The sequence below is a fragment of the Cebidichthys violaceus genome, unplaced genomic scaffold (genome assembly GCF_023349555.1).
Source record: "Cebidichthys violaceus isolate CVI_PGR_0920_01 unplaced genomic scaffold, fCebVio1.0.p SCAF_19, whole genome shotgun sequence".
NCBI classification, from domain to species: Eukaryota; Metazoa; Chordata; class Actinopteri; order Perciformes; family Stichaeidae; genus Cebidichthys; species Cebidichthys violaceus.
In genome coordinates, this window is record NW_027176361.1 from 4,281,614 (window position 1) to 4,298,037 (window position 16,424).

Here is a 16,424-nt window from a genome sequence, read left to right on the forward strand (position 1 = left end):
CTCAGGCTGCGTCTCCAGAGCTCAGCGTGCATTGTAAGAGGAGGACATCCGAGCCCCGATGGACGTCTACCAGGAGGCTTTGAGTTATCTGGAGTCACAGCATGTACCAGGTGAGGGAAGGAGACGTTGTGTTTGTCATGTGTAGAAAGAGGTTCATCAACAAAGCATTATATATTCTCTACTTTAGAAAAAAATGGAAAGATATTCTCTAAACCACCTCAGTCAACGATCAGCTATGTTTTTGTACATTTAGGAACACTAATATTTAAGGCGTGCAAGCAGATACGGGAACACATACTACTACTACTACTACTACTACATGTTACGTGTTGTGTGTGTTTGTGTGTCAGTTGTAGTGGAAGCGGAGACTGAAGCTCTGGAGGAGGACGTGTTCCAGGAGGAGGCAGTGTCCTGTTTGCTCTCTCCTCTCCACCCCGAGACCTTAGACTTCCCAGACACCCCCGTGAGTTTGCATTCCTTCACTTTACAGATGTGTAACGATTTTATTTTTATGATAGGCATACCAGTTGTAAAACAGAGAGGGATACTTTATGTACAGATGAAGAAAGCTACTAGCAGGTCCTCAAGTTATACCTCATATTTTGCAAAAGTTCTCTCATCCATTAGCTGTCCATCGACCTACATTTGAGTGAATTTTGAAGAATTCCACATAGTACAAAAAACAATACGTGGGCTCATAGACACTCCAATGTCCAGCTTATTTCGGACCTTCCTTCTATCAGAAAATGCTTTTCAAAACAGACAGGAAACAAAACCGAATACAAAAATAACTGTTGTGTTCTGTTGACATTGACTTTACTTCCTTGTTCTTTTTGACCCCAGTATGTTGAAAAGTGATGAAGAAGTAACCCACATTTGATGAAGGTGGCAAAAATACAGAAGTTTTTCTTACATCAAATAAGGAGATAGTTATTGTTTTATGTGTTTTATGGTCTATGCATGAGCAAAACCCTTTTGTTTGCCAAAAAGTCATTCACAGAAAAATACATTTTGAGTGTGATGACGTCAATATTTATCCGATTCAAAGTCATCTTCATCTTTTAGATTTGTATCCTTAACGTAACGACGAGTCAGCATTCGTAGTATTGCTGACTGAATGAATTGTTTGGTGTAAGGATTGGATGTCTGTGATTTCAGACGTTATGCAGTCCGAAGGAAATGTTGGAGAGGAGGCTCGTGGTCCTGAAAGGCATCCTGGAGACTGAGGAGGTTTATCTCAGAGAGCTGGAGGCTCTGCTGATGGTAACATGCACACATATAACTGAAACTAAGTTTCCTTATTTTAGCATTAAAACTCATGTTATTCTCTGGGCTATTCCATATTGCAAAAAAAGGGAAAAACCCATATGATATAATTAGTATTACGGTTAAACTTCCTCTTTGTTGCTCTGCCGTCGCCACATAACAATGAAACAATCAGTACAATCAGCACGTGACCCTTATTTCGAATCCAACTTGCTGTCCAAAGACAAAGAAAAGTTTTCCACTTGACGTGAATGTAAAGGAGGTCGGTCCTTTGGATGTGTTTACTGTATCTAAGTATGAGCAGCAGTCGCGTGCATATGGTTAGCGTGTCACACAAGACTATAAGCAGAACATCCAATGTCTTTGTTGTTCAGCGCCATTGTTAAACCACAAATTGATTGTTCTCCATCATAGATGAGGTTCCCCTTTTTTCTCCTCAGAAGATTGATACCACTCTCATGGAAGCTACAGCTAGCGGCCGGTTAGCTTAGCCTAGCTTAAAGACTGTAAACAGTGGGAATAAACAGCTAGCCTGTCTCTGTCCACAGCTATCCAAATACACACACATACACCTTCTAAAGCTCACAAATGAACACGTTATAACTTGTTTGTTTAATCTGTTTTATGGTGGATAATGTGCCAGACTATTTCTTGGCCCTGTAACTTCCTGGAGTCCTGCCTGGCGACTGGTTAGGGCCAATAAATACAGCTAATGCTAACTTCAGCTATACAGAAACAAACAGTTAATTAGTGAAGCTTTAGAGGAGCAGGTTTTGTTACGTTTGTTATGTACCAGGCTAGCTGTTTCCCCAAATTTTAAGCATACTTTCAAGTCTTTATGCTAAGCTAAGCTAACAGACTGCTTGCTGTAGCGTCATATTAACTGTACAGGTATGAGAGATGTATCAATCATCTTAACTTCGGCAAGAGAGTGAATACATGTAAACTACTGCTATTAGCTTTTCAGTTGATTGTTAATGACAGCAAAGCATTGCTGAAATGTATTTAATTTATTAGGGTTGTTAAGAGTAAAAAAATATTCAAGGCTGGACTTGATGGTGTAATAATGACTGTGCTTTCTTTTTTCTCTGCTATTAAAAACAACAGCAACCCCCATTCTTAATTAATCTGACTCATTTAACACTCACGCAAAAACAAAACGTGCACAGAATTGATGTTTTGTCAGTACTGTTGTTGCTCAGTGGCGTGGGTATGTTTGTTTTTATATGCTTGTTGTTATTCAGCAGCGGGTTTGAGAGTTTAGAGGCTGCTGAAACGCGTGAAAGTGAAGCTTTGGGCGTCAACTGTCCGTTGATTCAGTTTGTTCACACATTCTCCTTTTCTCTCGCCTCACCACTGCCTATTTCTCTTGTCTTCTTCACACTCAGCTCGTTCTCACCTACATGAATTGGCCTTTAGCCTCTCTGCTTGTACAGCTCAATTTATTCAATCTTCTATTTCCCCTGTAGCCCATGAAGGCTCTGCGCGCCTCAGCCGGGACCTCCCAGCCAGTTCTGTCCAGTCGACAGGTCCAGACTGTTTTCTACCAGGTGCCTGAGATCAGAGACATGCACCAAAGCTTCTATTCTGGCCTGAAGGCCCGGCTGACTGAGCCCGGTCCTGGGGAGGACGGAGAGATGAACTACACAGGCTTTAATCTGGTGGTGGGAGACCTGTTCCTGAAAATGGTAAGTTCTCTAGTGGGTCTAGACATAGAAAAGGAGTCCATTCACTAAGTCCATTGAGCCATATTTCTATCGCCAAGAAACGTGCTCAACAAGGTTTCACTAAAGTACATGAACTCATGTTACTCACGTTTTGTTGTCCAGCAGTAGTCCAGTAGATGAAGCAGATGACAGGTGTGTGTGTGTGTGTGTGTGTGTGTGTGTGTGTGTGTGTGTGTGTGTGTGTGTGTGTGTGGATGTGTGTGTGAAACTACGCTACAACAACAAAAATAAAAGGATATTCCGTGGCAAACCAAAGCAAAGAAAGAAGATAACTTCTGCTTCCGCTTGGTCAAATGAACAAGTTACCATATTTAGTTACCATATTTAAAACTTCTTGAAGAAGTATTTTGGCTCTTGGCGTCCTAAATGGTCTACTGGACACATCATAATAACAAATTTAGCTTTTTTTTTTTGGCTTTGACACTAACTATGTTAACGTTCGGTGCTTGTCTCCTGTGTCATGCTTCAATTAGGGAATCCATGAGCTCGCCAGAGTATTTTACCGTCTTTCAGCTGGTTGTTTTGGTTTCATGGTCTGCAACTTTACTGTTTTGTTTCACTCTCAATGCTCTTATCAACCTAATTTTCACTGTTCTTAAAAAATAAAACATTTTTGTATTGTGTAAATTTTTTCAAATACAATATGTATTATATGTACTGTATTAGTTAGTATATATTGTTTTTATGAATAAAACCAAACCAAGATTTCAAAGCATACATTTTGACTTGCCCTAGCAGGTAAAGCACAGGTGTAAATAATGACATTAACGAGGGCTCCAGCGTGAAGCTCTGCCAGTGATGTGCAGCCGTCGTTAATGTTATTAGTTCCATCTGTGGTTCTCCTGCTACGAGCGTCTGCTGTGAACAAGGCCAGCCTACGGGGAGGGATTCCTCTGTGCTCTGGCTAAATGGACACGCCTTAATGACAGCCTATAAGACACCTGTGCTTAGGTAGCACTCTTGATAGTTCTCTTCATGAGAGTGTGCAGCAATGTGTGTGTAAAGAGGATTAAATCAGAGTTGGCAGACAAACTTCCCTGTTTCAGTCCTCTATCCTGACAGTCATGTGGCTGTGCTGAACTTATATTTATTCTGGATATCAGAAGATAAAGAGCACATGTTCAGGCTGTTAGTGAAACGCACGACAGCCCAGATGAAGGGAATGAATGAATGAATGAATACAAACTAGAAAGGTGCACTCAGTGGAGTGCAGATCTGCTTTTGTGTGTCTGAATGAATACAATGCACAATTTGCTAACCCCCCGTCTAGACACCAATGGTCTGTAAGGCGTCATAAAACACATCATTCAAACTCATAAACATGAACGACTGAATGCAGGCGATTGGCTTGAAGTTGTTGTGCATGACAAGCCATACAATCTTACAAAAAACAAAAATAAACTCACCAAGCTGTTTGCCCGTGTAGCAGCGGCTGAGTTGCAGCGATGTCCAGCAGTGTGTGTGCTGGTAGTTCCCCTTTCTGTTAGCCAGACACGTTGTGCAAAACAATTAAAGTGAGCCGACTAACAACCAATGATTGTTAAATTAAAGCAGCTTAAAACACATTTCATTCAAACTCAAGAAACAAGAGGCGATGCATGCAAGCAATTTTCCTCAAAGTCGTTGTATATTACACTTCATAGGGCTGAGTAGCGGATGAGGGGACTGAGATGCACTCTAGTTGCCACTAGTGATAACACATAGTAGTGAGTGAGGAGACTCTTCACCCCCTCCCTCCCCTCCCCTCCACTCATCCATCCGTTATTCTGCCGTCACAGGTGAACCAGTTTGGGCTGTACGGTGGTTTCATTGGAAACTATGTGGAAGCTGTTGAAGTTGTTCGCAAGTGCACCCACTCAGACCCTCGCTTCCGAACCCTGGCTCAGGTAACCACAACCTCTTCACATCCAGAGGGAACACCTACTGTAACAAGCTGTGTACACGGTTATCCCAACCGGTCTCACTTTATCTCTCCAGAGCATGATGTCCAGCAACGGCTCGAACAAAACTCGGACCAAATACACATTTGAAGGTAAATACTCAAAATTATTTTTTTTGGTAACTTGTTGGCTGACGGCGTCTGATTGTTGTCTTTGTTTTTGCAGCTCTGCTATACAAGCCTTTGGACAGAGTAACCAAGACCACACTAGTGCTGCATGTGAGATAATGAATCCCTTCTTGAACCTCTGTAGCTTCTACTGGTATTCTCTGATCATGATCATCTTTCTTTAGCATTTGCATCAACAATTTGATGACTAAATTATTCATCATGCAGTGTAATTGGAGCACAGTCCCAGGACTTAGCAAGGAGTTGGATCTTCTGCTACTTTTTCCTGCTTACTTGGCACAGTTCTGACTCAGCCACCTCTCTGTGATCTCGTAGGACCTCCTGAATACGACACCAGAGGAGCACGGAGATTACACCTTCTTACAGGAAGCCCTGAGATTGTCCCGCAGCTTCCTGTCTGGTGTCAACGAGAGCTCACAATGCAAACGAGAGGTCATGCTCAGTCACGGCATGGTGAGGCTTACAAAAATATCTAGCCAAGATGTACGTGAAATACTTGTGCGTTACACCCAAGAACGTGTTGTGTTTGTGCGTCACTCAGAGGCGTAAGCTGATGCGTGACGGCTTTGTGGTGGATGTGAGCGACGGGGAACGCAGCCTGCGTCACCTCTTCCTCTACACCGACCTCCTGCTGTGCACGAGAAACAAACATGCAACCAGAGGGTGAGCGCAGCAAGAGAAAGCAGCGGGGCTCATGGGAAATGGGGTCGACATTTTGAGCGGGCCAGCAGTAAAAACCACTGCATGTATTCTTCCAGGAGGCAGGAGCAGTACAGGTTCTGCTGGTATCTGCCCCTCGCTGGTCTCAAACTCCGCTGGGTTGCAGACCAGGAACGTTCACCGGACGCACACCTTCGCTTACACACCATAAGAACCAAGATGCACCTCCTCTGCCAACAGCTACGGCAACACGCAGTATGTTTGCAAATACAGAGAGAGTTTTTAATCTGGTGCTTTTTACAGCCAAGTGAAATATAAAAATGTGTTTGTCTAAAGAACAGGTCCAGGGGCTTGGTTTTTGCGGCTCGCAGCAGGAAGAAACTGGAGCAAATGGAGCTGATGCTGCTCACACACTCCCCTGTTTACACACTGGAGCTGCACAGCCCCAGTGGCAAGGTACACACATACACATACACAGCCCGTCATTGTCAATAAAGTTTCAGTTTTGAATACTGATAAACGACTAACATGAAAACAATCTGCTTCACCTTACTGCAGAGTCACACTCTGCTCCTCTCCTCCCTCTATGAGCTTGAAGAATGGAGAGAAGTCATCGATAAACTCACCAAAGACAGTAAGTTCACAGCTTTTGACCAATGTGATACCGGGCAGGAAACAGATTAACATCGCTGTTAAGAAAATGAACACTATAGTATAACAACACATTAGAAGACAGTACATACTCACAGTACAACAACAACATTAAGACACATCAAGTGTTCACGTTTATTGATAGGTACATGATTGGGTTGATTTTATTTAATCATGGAATTAAAGTCAGTAAAGCTGCTGGACTCTCTTATACAACTTGAAACTGATCTCGAAAACTATGTTGCTCTAATATAGAGAAGGTTGATCTGCCAAACAGATCTGTGCTGTATTGCAAAGGCGCCTCAATATTATAATAGGAATATTAAAGGTGATACACAATGATGGTAAATATACACAATCAACATGTTTTTGTTTGGCATAATTTCCTAACTGCCTCAACTAGATCTTAATTGTCAAAAAGAAATAGAAGCCCTATCATTACTAACCAGCCTATTGTTGACAAGACTAGTGTTTTTTCTTCTTCTTCCCATTCGCCACTGTGGCTCTGTAAGCTGATTGGTGCCTCTATTGTCTGTGTGTTGTTTATCAGACATAGAAACTGTCCCTCCGGACCTGCTCACCCTCACCAGTGCATGTGTGAAACTGAGGATGACTCAGCAGCCACCACTCCACAGCACACACCCTGGTACAACCATCACCTCTCCATCAACCGCCTCTTTTCCCTCGCCACAGAATCACATCCTGTATCTGAAATACTATACAGCGACTCTGTGAGCTTTTGATCTTTTAATGCTGGCCTGCGAAACCTTCTTTGTCTTTCTCATCTTGCTCAGTTTCACTTTTGTTCAGGACGATTAAACCCAGTGAGCCTCAGGATGTCTTTGTCTCTCACCAGTAGAGGACGAGAAGTCTTTGTGTGGGACTCTGAGTGTGGCCATCCACTCTGCCTGCGGCTTGCAGCAACCAGCCTGTATGTTTTATATGGGATTTTTATATGGGACTAGAAATATAAATTAACCTCAAACTGAAGAAGATAAAGGTTGATATTCCTTTTCTTTCAGCTCTGTATGTGTGTGTGGAAGTGGATGGCTATGAGTTTTACGATAAACAAGCTCAGACACACTCATCAGTGCACAGCCTCAACCCACATTGGGACCAGGTTTGTTATTCTTTTACTAAATAATTGAATGCAAGTTGGCCCTAAACGTGAAACAGAAGAGCGCTAAACTGATATGAAAGGCAGATGATTCGCCAGCCAGAGTTCAGGCTGGTTATATGACTTCTTCATGTCTAGACAGCATCCGACATTATGTGAGGCTTCAGGAGGATTTAAAAGTCAGCGGTGTGACCAGACCATGCCACGCTTTAAACATGATCGGTGGCAGTAAAGTCTACACTAAATCCAACTGGTAGCCAGGATCAAAAGACTTTAAATAAGACATGAATGCCCCTGTTGTAGCTTTAGGACACTGCTGTCGTCGTCAGTGTTAACACCGCCATCCTTCTGTCAAACAGGAGCTGTGCTTCCAGGTGGACGGGGCACAGGACCTGAGGGTGCTCTGTGTGAGTCAGTCAGATGGACAGGACAATACGGTCCTGGGCAAAGCGTCTGTAAAGGTATGAAGACGGAATGAGCTTCAGATTTGTTATCATGCTGACAAAAATTAGCTTTAAAATGACTGTGTGCAATGTGAAAGGTGTCACTTGTAGTGACAAAGCTGCAGAGAATTATCACCGACAGCTTCCCCACAGCTCTACAATACTTTTTAGCGTCTTTCAGCAATTTTTTTTGGTTTTATGGCCCATAACTTTACTGTTTCGGGTTCACTATCACCACTTATTTTGAGCAAAAAAAACCCAACTTAATTGACTTCATGCTGTCTGCAAAACACCAAACAGCTAACACATAAAGTTGGCGACTAGCAAGTGAACGTGATGAAGCATTTAGTTGCTAAAGAGCCAGACATTTGTGGAGTTGGTGGAGACCAAAGTGGAGAGAGTGAATATTTGACTTGTATTTAGCAGGTGGCCGGGAACACGACTCCAAGTGAACGATAATGTTTCCCCCATCTGCTGGATGTGTGTTTGTCATGTCAACTTTTGCTAATTATTTGCACTGGATTCACATCCAAAGCATTTTATAATCATTTGTGTGTGTTCTAATATTTTGTGTTTGTCCATCAGTTGGACTCTAAAAGCCTGAATAAGCGATGGAGGAGACGGACTCTGTACCTCGGCCAGGTGGAGGTGACTCTCTCTCTGAAGTACTGTCCCCACCCACTTGACCCGCCGAGCGCTACAGCTCAACAAAAACCTATCTTCTGTGTCCCCATTGAAACGTTGTGCCAGTAAGTTCCTGCTGCCGACCCTGTCTGGGCTCATGGGGCCGTCAAAAAGGATTGAAACTGAAACTGCAGTTCAGTCTAGTTGAGAGTTTTATTTCCCTCTTGTTTTGTGCAGCTAAGTGAGGCAGTTTGTTGTGTGTGAAAGTGGGCTAAAGAGAAGCGGAAGTGTGGCAAGAGTGGAATCTGAAATGACTTTTTTGAATACTTTCAATTCTGTGTCAGACACGAGGGAGTGCTCGTCCCACATGTGGTGCGCTGCTGTGTGGAGGAAGTGGAGAGGAGAGGCATGGACGAGGTGGGCATCTACAGGGTTTCAGGAACCACCAGTGACATCGGCACGCTCAAGAATGCGTTCAACAGCAGTAAGAAAAACACTGCAGGCTTTCTGTTGCAATTCAGACGGACCTTTAGTTTTGTTTATCCAAGGTTTTGACTTCTTTTTATAAACTTGACACTGGGTCACCATGCTCAAACAAAGAAGACCTCAGCTTCCTGAGAGTCTATAGCCACGCTAGCAGAGCTCAGCATGTAAACATGCTATTATTTAATTAGTTCATCTGAGGCTGATAGGAATTTAAATAATTTGCAGGTTTTTTGTCATAAACCGAAGTATTGAGCGAATAGGAATGTTGAACTCAGGATGGCGCCAGATGAAGTATCAGAGTTTCATCTTTGCAATTCATCCTCCGGGGACCATGAATGTTTTAACCACATTTCACTGAAATCCATGCAATGCTTGTCGAGTTATCTTACTCAACTCAACATCAGAAATGTTAACCTCAATGTGGCGCTACAGGAAAAGCCAGCGGGTCAATAAAGTCATGAGGATTCATCCTCTGGGGACCGTGAATGTCTGAACCAAATTTCATGGTCCATCCAACAGTTGAGATATAATTCCACCTGGATCGAAGGCGTTTTTTTCTTGTGCTCATAAGACAGTGAAGTGAATGCCAAAAGCCGACACAGAACTATTGATCACAACTGTCATGTTTCTGCCCCGCTCAGATCTGCGTGAAGCAGTAACCAGGCTGAGAAGTGCGGAAGTGAACGTTGTCTCTGGTGTTCTCAAACTGTACTTCAGGGAGCTGCCTGAGCCTCTTATACCCACTAAGATGTTTCAGAGCCTGACCAGGACCCTGGGTAAGACACCTCACAGAAACATGTCCTCCATTAGAACCTGGAGGGATTAAATGGGTGTTTGTTCGTGATGAGGTTGTATAAATTAGTATTTCATTATGTTCAGAGGCCTGTCATTCATAGACGCATAGTTCATTGCTACATTACATTCCTGTCAATCACTTTCAACTGAAATCTGTCATAATCTCTCAAAACATTTCTCCCTATAAAGTTAAAATCACATTTTCCTGTTTCTTTGACCTAAAATGTACAGTAGAAAGTGGGCTCTAAATGACATTTATGCAATAACTCTTCACCACACTTGTTCTTGAAATGGCCTTTCAACCATGTGAACTGAACTTCACATGTACGCGTGTTTCTCTCCCCTGCAGAAATCCAGGACATCAACTTTCGGCTGGTGTCCATGTTGTCCCTGCTGCAGTCCTGTCCTGAGCCCAACCGCCACACCTTCCTGTACCTGCTGCACCACCTCCAACGGTCCGTCATCAATCACACGACAGCACACCGCTTAATTAACTGTCAGGAAACTGATGAGAGATAGATTCAAGCCCTATTCCTACTGAACTACTACATACTTTTCATTGTATGTTATGCTGCCTCTACTGAGTTATTATATTTCTTCACATATCATTTTTCTCCAGAGTCTCAAAGAAGCAAGACGTCAACAAGATGTCTCTGATGAACCTGGCTACAGTGTTCGGTCCGAGCCTCTTGCGTTCCCCTGTGGTTGGACTCGGGCACGACGGTCCCGCCATGGATATCTCCCAGGAGGTGGTGGTGCAGGTGGGAATGAAGCAGCACAAAGTACTGCTCAATACAGAGGAGGATTGATGTTTGGCGTTGCAACATTTCAACACATTTTCTGCCAAAATAAGGTCTTTGCTTTCTAAACGGTTGCATTTTAGAGGATGACTTTATTTTTATGTTTTGTCGTAGAATTTTATTTTAATTTCAAAAAAAGATTTTGAGTTTTATCTTTTTCAGTCATGATGTTTATTTTACACGAGCACATTTAAAAAAAAAAACATTTTTAAGCCTTTTTGCACACGATTGTAAGGAAATACAGAATCTTTTTTTGTTGATAAAAAATGATTCTAAATTAGATATATACAATGTAAATAATTACTACTTAGTTTATTAAATATCTAACAATTAGTATTTAAATATAAACTGCTTCAGTTAGCTACCCCCCCCCCCACCTAATAGCCATAAATAAAGGTCATCAAAGGTAGCTTGATTAGACAAAGATAAATTATTTACAGACGATAACCTTTTTGAAATTAAACCCTTCAGCTATAACGAAGGAAATATTTATTCTGTTTGGTTAAGCTTCTTCCTATGAAATAAATTAAAAAGGTTAAATAAATAGAAAGGTAGAAACTCTTGTACAGTATATTATAATGTTAACCTGTAAAATAATTCACTTCACTGTATAATAACTCATCCATAGCGTACAGGTGAAATGATCCTCTACAGACTCCTCTGTGTGTGTTTCAGGTCCAAGTGGTTTTCTGCTACCTGCAGTGCAACAACCTCCCTGAAGCCCAGACGTCTCTGCCACATGACACAGACGCTGAAGATGAGACCACCCACATATGAGACCACCATCAGTGTCACGGCTGGCAGGGACTTCAAATACTGCATGTAAAGAAAAAGATCTGCGGTAGAACTATAAGACAATAAAACTATTTATTGATTAAAAAAATACTGTGATTTTGTGTATTTTGTCCCTTTTTGTAAGATTACATTTTTCAATACAAGCAATTTTGATTTAGTGCAGTAGCATTAGTTGTCAGATATAACAAACACAAATGCAACATTATTTCTCACAGACCTAGAACTATGTCAGCTTTTACTGTACTGACTAATATACTGTATGTGTAGCCAGGACGCCCTAGAAGGCAGTATTTATGTACTGAGACGATTATCCTGTAAAAATAAATGTTATTCTCTCACCTTCATCCTTCTCAATAGGCAAAATTGGCAAACGAAAAAAATAAGTCCAAATAAAAGGTTATTTAAGTTGAAAAGTGGTGAAAACATCCCTATATATATATATATATATATATATATATATATATATATATATATATATATCTATTGAAGAACAGTTTCTTTTCCTCTGGCTTTTATGAACCGGGTGGCACAGGGAGTAATGTGAAGTCAAAATGTGGTTGAGGAAAAGTCAGGGTTGCAGATGTTGTGAAAACAGGTCAGCGGGTGACCTCCCCGAGCCTGAAAACCAATCGGTTACGGTTCAAATCCAACTAGACGGAGTTCACCACGAAGTGAACGCCTCATAAAAGTCATTCACACACACACACACACACACACACACACACACACACACACACACACGCACATATACGGCCCATGGTCGACCCATCCACACCACAGATGGGGAGTCTCTTTTCAACCACACCACCTGGGCAGGCCGGGCTAGTGTTACCCCCAAACTTTTACACCCCTTTCACTCTTTTGATCGCTAATCCTGGACCCCGACTTCAACTCTCCAGCACTAATAGACTCTCTGTGTGGACGCCATAACAACATCCAGAAACAAACTGAATGAAAATGGCGGCTCACCCTGCTGGCCTCCGCGTCATAAATCACCTGTCCCCTCTAACTCGGTGGCTGCCAAAATAAAGTTCCGCTTGGCGACTACAAAGACAAAATGAGGCTCAGGCTACAGACTACAAAGCCGAGGAAGGCCTGAGACGTCCCAGACATTTGTGACCAAAGAGCGGACCAGACGACTGGTGGACACCTGGATGTGGTGGGAACATTTTAACAGGAGAAGTCAGTTTCTGGACATGTGACAGCACTTGTTCCACACACACACACACACACACACACACACACACACACACACACACACACACACACACACACACACACCCCGTCTCGTCTACAAAGATCATACAGTCACGTAATTTATGTGGAAAGTCTTGTATGGTGGTAGAGTCATTTGTATAAATCTATTTGGAAAATAAAACCAAACCAAAGTGAAAGTCTTTATTTACTGACGTGGACATTATTGTTTCAGCAGGTGAATTCTCAATTTGGATTTTTCAGAAATTTTAAAAATGACTTGTTTTTAACTTCTTTTTTTTTTTTTTTTACCATAACAGTACCATGACCTTTATTATGGTCCACATGCCCAAATGGTTTTGAATTTTTTAAATCAGGCATATGCAAATTGATCTTACTGGCCCTCCTCAGGTGGAGATGGTTCTATGTAAGTATTTATTTTTTGTGTGTGAATGAAGAGAAACTGAAACATGAGTGAAAAGACAGAAATCGTGTGGCAGAGATTTTGCCCCTGAAAACAACATTTCACTCCATGACTTTGGGCAATAATTTGTAAGAAATGTAAAACAGCAAATACTGCTGGTGGGCACATGTTTGTAGTACAGTATATATATATATATATATATATATATATATATATATATATATATATATATATATATATATGTGTATATGTATATGTGTGTGTGTGTCATGGTGTTGGTGCCCAGAGCTGTGCCATGCTTGATTAGTCCTAATCTAGCTGGGAGTCAGGTTGCTGTGTCGGCAGCGTGTCTGTATGGAAGGCATGCAGGCTGCAGATCACAGGGATTGACCCTCTGCCTCTCAGGTTAACAGAAGCCGTGTGTGTGTGTGTGTGTGTGTGTGTGTGTGTGTGTGTGTGTGTGTGTGTGTGTGTGTGTGTGTGTGCGTGCGTGTGTCCTGAAAAACTGTGTGACGGTGAAACCTGCTGAACTTGGATTTGAGCTCTCTGGTGAGAAACTTGGGAGTGTGTGAAGAAGAGATTGTACAAGCTTTGAGAGTAAAGTGAAATTAGATGTGTGTGTGTGTGTGTGTGTGTGTGTGTGTGTGTGTGTGTGTGAGAGAGAGAAAAAAAGGAAGTGAGAGGATAAAAATAAGAGCGTGTGTTTGAAAGAGGTCTAGTTAAACTTTGGCTCCGGCTGCAGCGCGGGAGGAGTCACCTCTCGTAAAACGTACCCTCAGCAGGTTGTAAACATAATACCACACACTCACAAACACACACCGCCGCCTCCCATGCCAGAGAAGAAGAAGTCTCCATATGCCACCAAACCGTCGGGCCTTCCCCTCGTCCTGAGCGCCCCAGAGAAGTGTGTGTTGTCGTCTTAAAGGTGATGTGCTCCCCCCCCCCCTGCAGCAGAACGAGCCGCGGGCTTAAGTTGTCTGTTAATGTCTGTGTAAGTGTGTGTGTTTGGGGAGTTTCGGGATCAAACCCTCATGTCGACAGAGGCTGCATGAGGAGACGACCGCTGACAGGTGCTTCCTGCAGCAACGCAGCAGGTGCTTCCCAAAAACACACATGCACACACTCACACACTCACACACAGGGGGGGGGGGGGGCCTCCAAGACATGATTTTGCATGCATTGACACACTTTGTCTCCCTCTCCCCCTCTCATTCCCTTCAACACACACAAGTTTGTATCATTATACATGTGCGAACGTGAGCCGTAACCCTGCACTCTACACTGTTCATGCTGACTGTCATAGCTGTTGTGTCGCTGCTGTTGTCGTACATTTTCCTTTTCTTGTGCATCTTATATTTCTTCGTCTCAGAGGTCAGCTCCAAATGCAAAGTACCTTGTCTAAATAGTTAGGGGGCGCTCTTAACTGTCCCACAGTATCATTATCTATCATCTACTACTTACTGCAGGAACACTTGTGTGACTCTTTGATCAAAGTAATATAACTATGGGAAAAAGACATGGCTATATGGATATATCTCCTCAGTATTGTAAAACATGCTTATTAAAAAAGATTGATTGTTTTTGGATTTTACCACAGCTAAACAGATACTAGTGAGACATCGGAGGAGAAAGCACCAACCCCCTCTCATGAAGAATGACATGCAACAATGGCTCAATTGGCTGCTTATGAGAAGGCAACATATTCTCTATTCAACAAGCTTTATCAATATGTTTACATGGTGCCCTTTCTCTGCTTGGCTATCGGTAATTTATAGATGAAATATGTAATTCAATGCAACTAATGGACTAATGTTAACCATGAGAAGATGCCAGTTTGTTGTTTTCTGTTTTGTTGCGCTGTTTTATTTTTCCCTTTCCCTCTTATTCTGTACATTATGGTAGTCTGTTTTTAATAGATTTACTGTTAGGTTTGGGGATCCTCGTCGGCTTGTGACACCTTGTTTAAACATTCAATAAAATGTTCAATATAAAAATGAATCAAATTAACAATTTTGAGTTTCAGTTTATTAAACTTTTACAATTTTTTTTCACTGCCGCTTCAGGTTTCCTAACATTGTTTTCTTTATCTTCTGATGCTAACCTTACCTTAAGAATACATTATACTTACATGTCCCTCAAATGCCACATTCACTCTATAGCGGTTATTTCCAAAGACTGGGTCGGGACCCACAGGTGGGTCGCAGGAGATTTTATTATGGTCGCCAAATAAATTTGCAGAATTAGTTCAATCTATTATTGAAGATTTCTATCTGCAGTGCACCTTTGAGCCACATGAGGGAGCCTGCATGTTGGTATTGTTCTGATAATTGTGGCCTATTTATAACATTGAATCTAATATGAAAGGCTTGCATACACTCTGTTTGTTTTACTGATGAGAGGAAAAAAACAATGGCCTCCACCTGAATTCATTTATAGTGTTTATAGTATAGTTAAGTGTTTAACGTGTGCATATGTTTTCAATAACACATGCATGAAACAAAGTTGTGATTTATCAAACGTATGTCTCTTCAGATGGTTTACCTATTCAAGACAATACAAGGTGATGCAGAAACGGCAGTAAAAATGGACAGGAACATTCATTTTTACACAAATTCTCGTGATTTATAGATGAGGCCTGTTTGGGTCTTGATGGTCATTTAAAAAAAAGTTTGGGAAACACTACTCTAGCATTTTGTTGCAAGTATCAAAACTTAACTCTGACATATTAGATCACCTTTTGAGTTGTTCTGGCGAACTTGTAATCAAACAGTTAAGGAGAAACAAGAGCATTTATTTTGAGTCATATTTCTGGCCAGTAAGTCCAATATTCTCTCTTTTAGCTCCGTTTTGGTCTCCACCAACTCCCGAGGGAATTATCTGGCTCTTTAGCTGCTAAACTCAACTATATTCCCCAGCAAGTTGCCAACTGTGTCCGTCTGTTGTTTGGTGCTGGACAGGTAGCATACAAAACAATGAGGGTGGTGTGAGTGAACCATAAAAATGAGCTGAAAGACGCTAAAAAGCTCCATAAAATGTCTTCACATTGGAGGATTTCTTGATTATTTTCTTGACTTAAAAAGTTGGCTAAAGCTGATTTGAGGGCCCTAAGGAAACAAAAATTCATAATAACAATCCTAATAACGCAGAATATGTTCAGTATAGTTTCTACAGGGACCCCTGTGGGTTTATCAGGGCCCCAAGAAGCTGCTGGAGGCAGATATTTGGACCTCATGAGTATAAAAACCCCCACGGACCCTCAGTGTGTACTGTATGTTGAGCTCCACTGAGTGTCCATCAGTCAGCGAATCTATTTTTCTCTTTTTATTTTCAATCGCTGGCTTCAACACGATGGCACAGCCAATCGCTGACACAGC

The 16,424-nt window shown here is 42.0% G+C and overlaps 1 protein-coding gene across 2 annotated transcripts; it reads left to right on the plus strand.

Moving 5' to 3' along the window:
* si:dkey-33c9.6 (active breakpoint cluster region-related protein) lies at positions 1-11,514 on the plus strand. 2 transcript variants are annotated; one of them, XM_068713332.1, is made up of 22 exons: positions 1-110; positions 351-463; positions 1,159-1,263; positions 2,736-2,954; positions 4,772-4,879; positions 4,971-5,025; positions 5,099-5,151; positions 5,377-5,514; positions 5,603-5,724; positions 5,820-5,976; positions 6,058-6,177; positions 6,280-6,355; positions 6,923-7,018; positions 7,229-7,303; positions 7,395-7,492; positions 7,849-7,950; positions 8,518-8,681; positions 8,901-9,040; positions 9,684-9,818; positions 10,187-10,292; positions 10,457-10,598; positions 11,313-11,514. In XM_068713332.1, exons 1-22 carry the CDS (start codon positions 59-61, stop codon positions 11,412-11,414), a joined length of 2,478 nt encoding a protein of 825 aa, XP_068569433.1. In that variant the 5' UTR covers positions 1-58; the 3' UTR covers positions 11,415-11,514. The 2 variants fall into 2 exon arrangements, with proteins under 2 accessions (XP_068569433.1, XP_068569434.1); XM_068713333.1 differs by having other exon boundaries at positions 7,232-7,303.
* Positions 11,515-16,424: the final 4,910 nt, after the last annotated feature.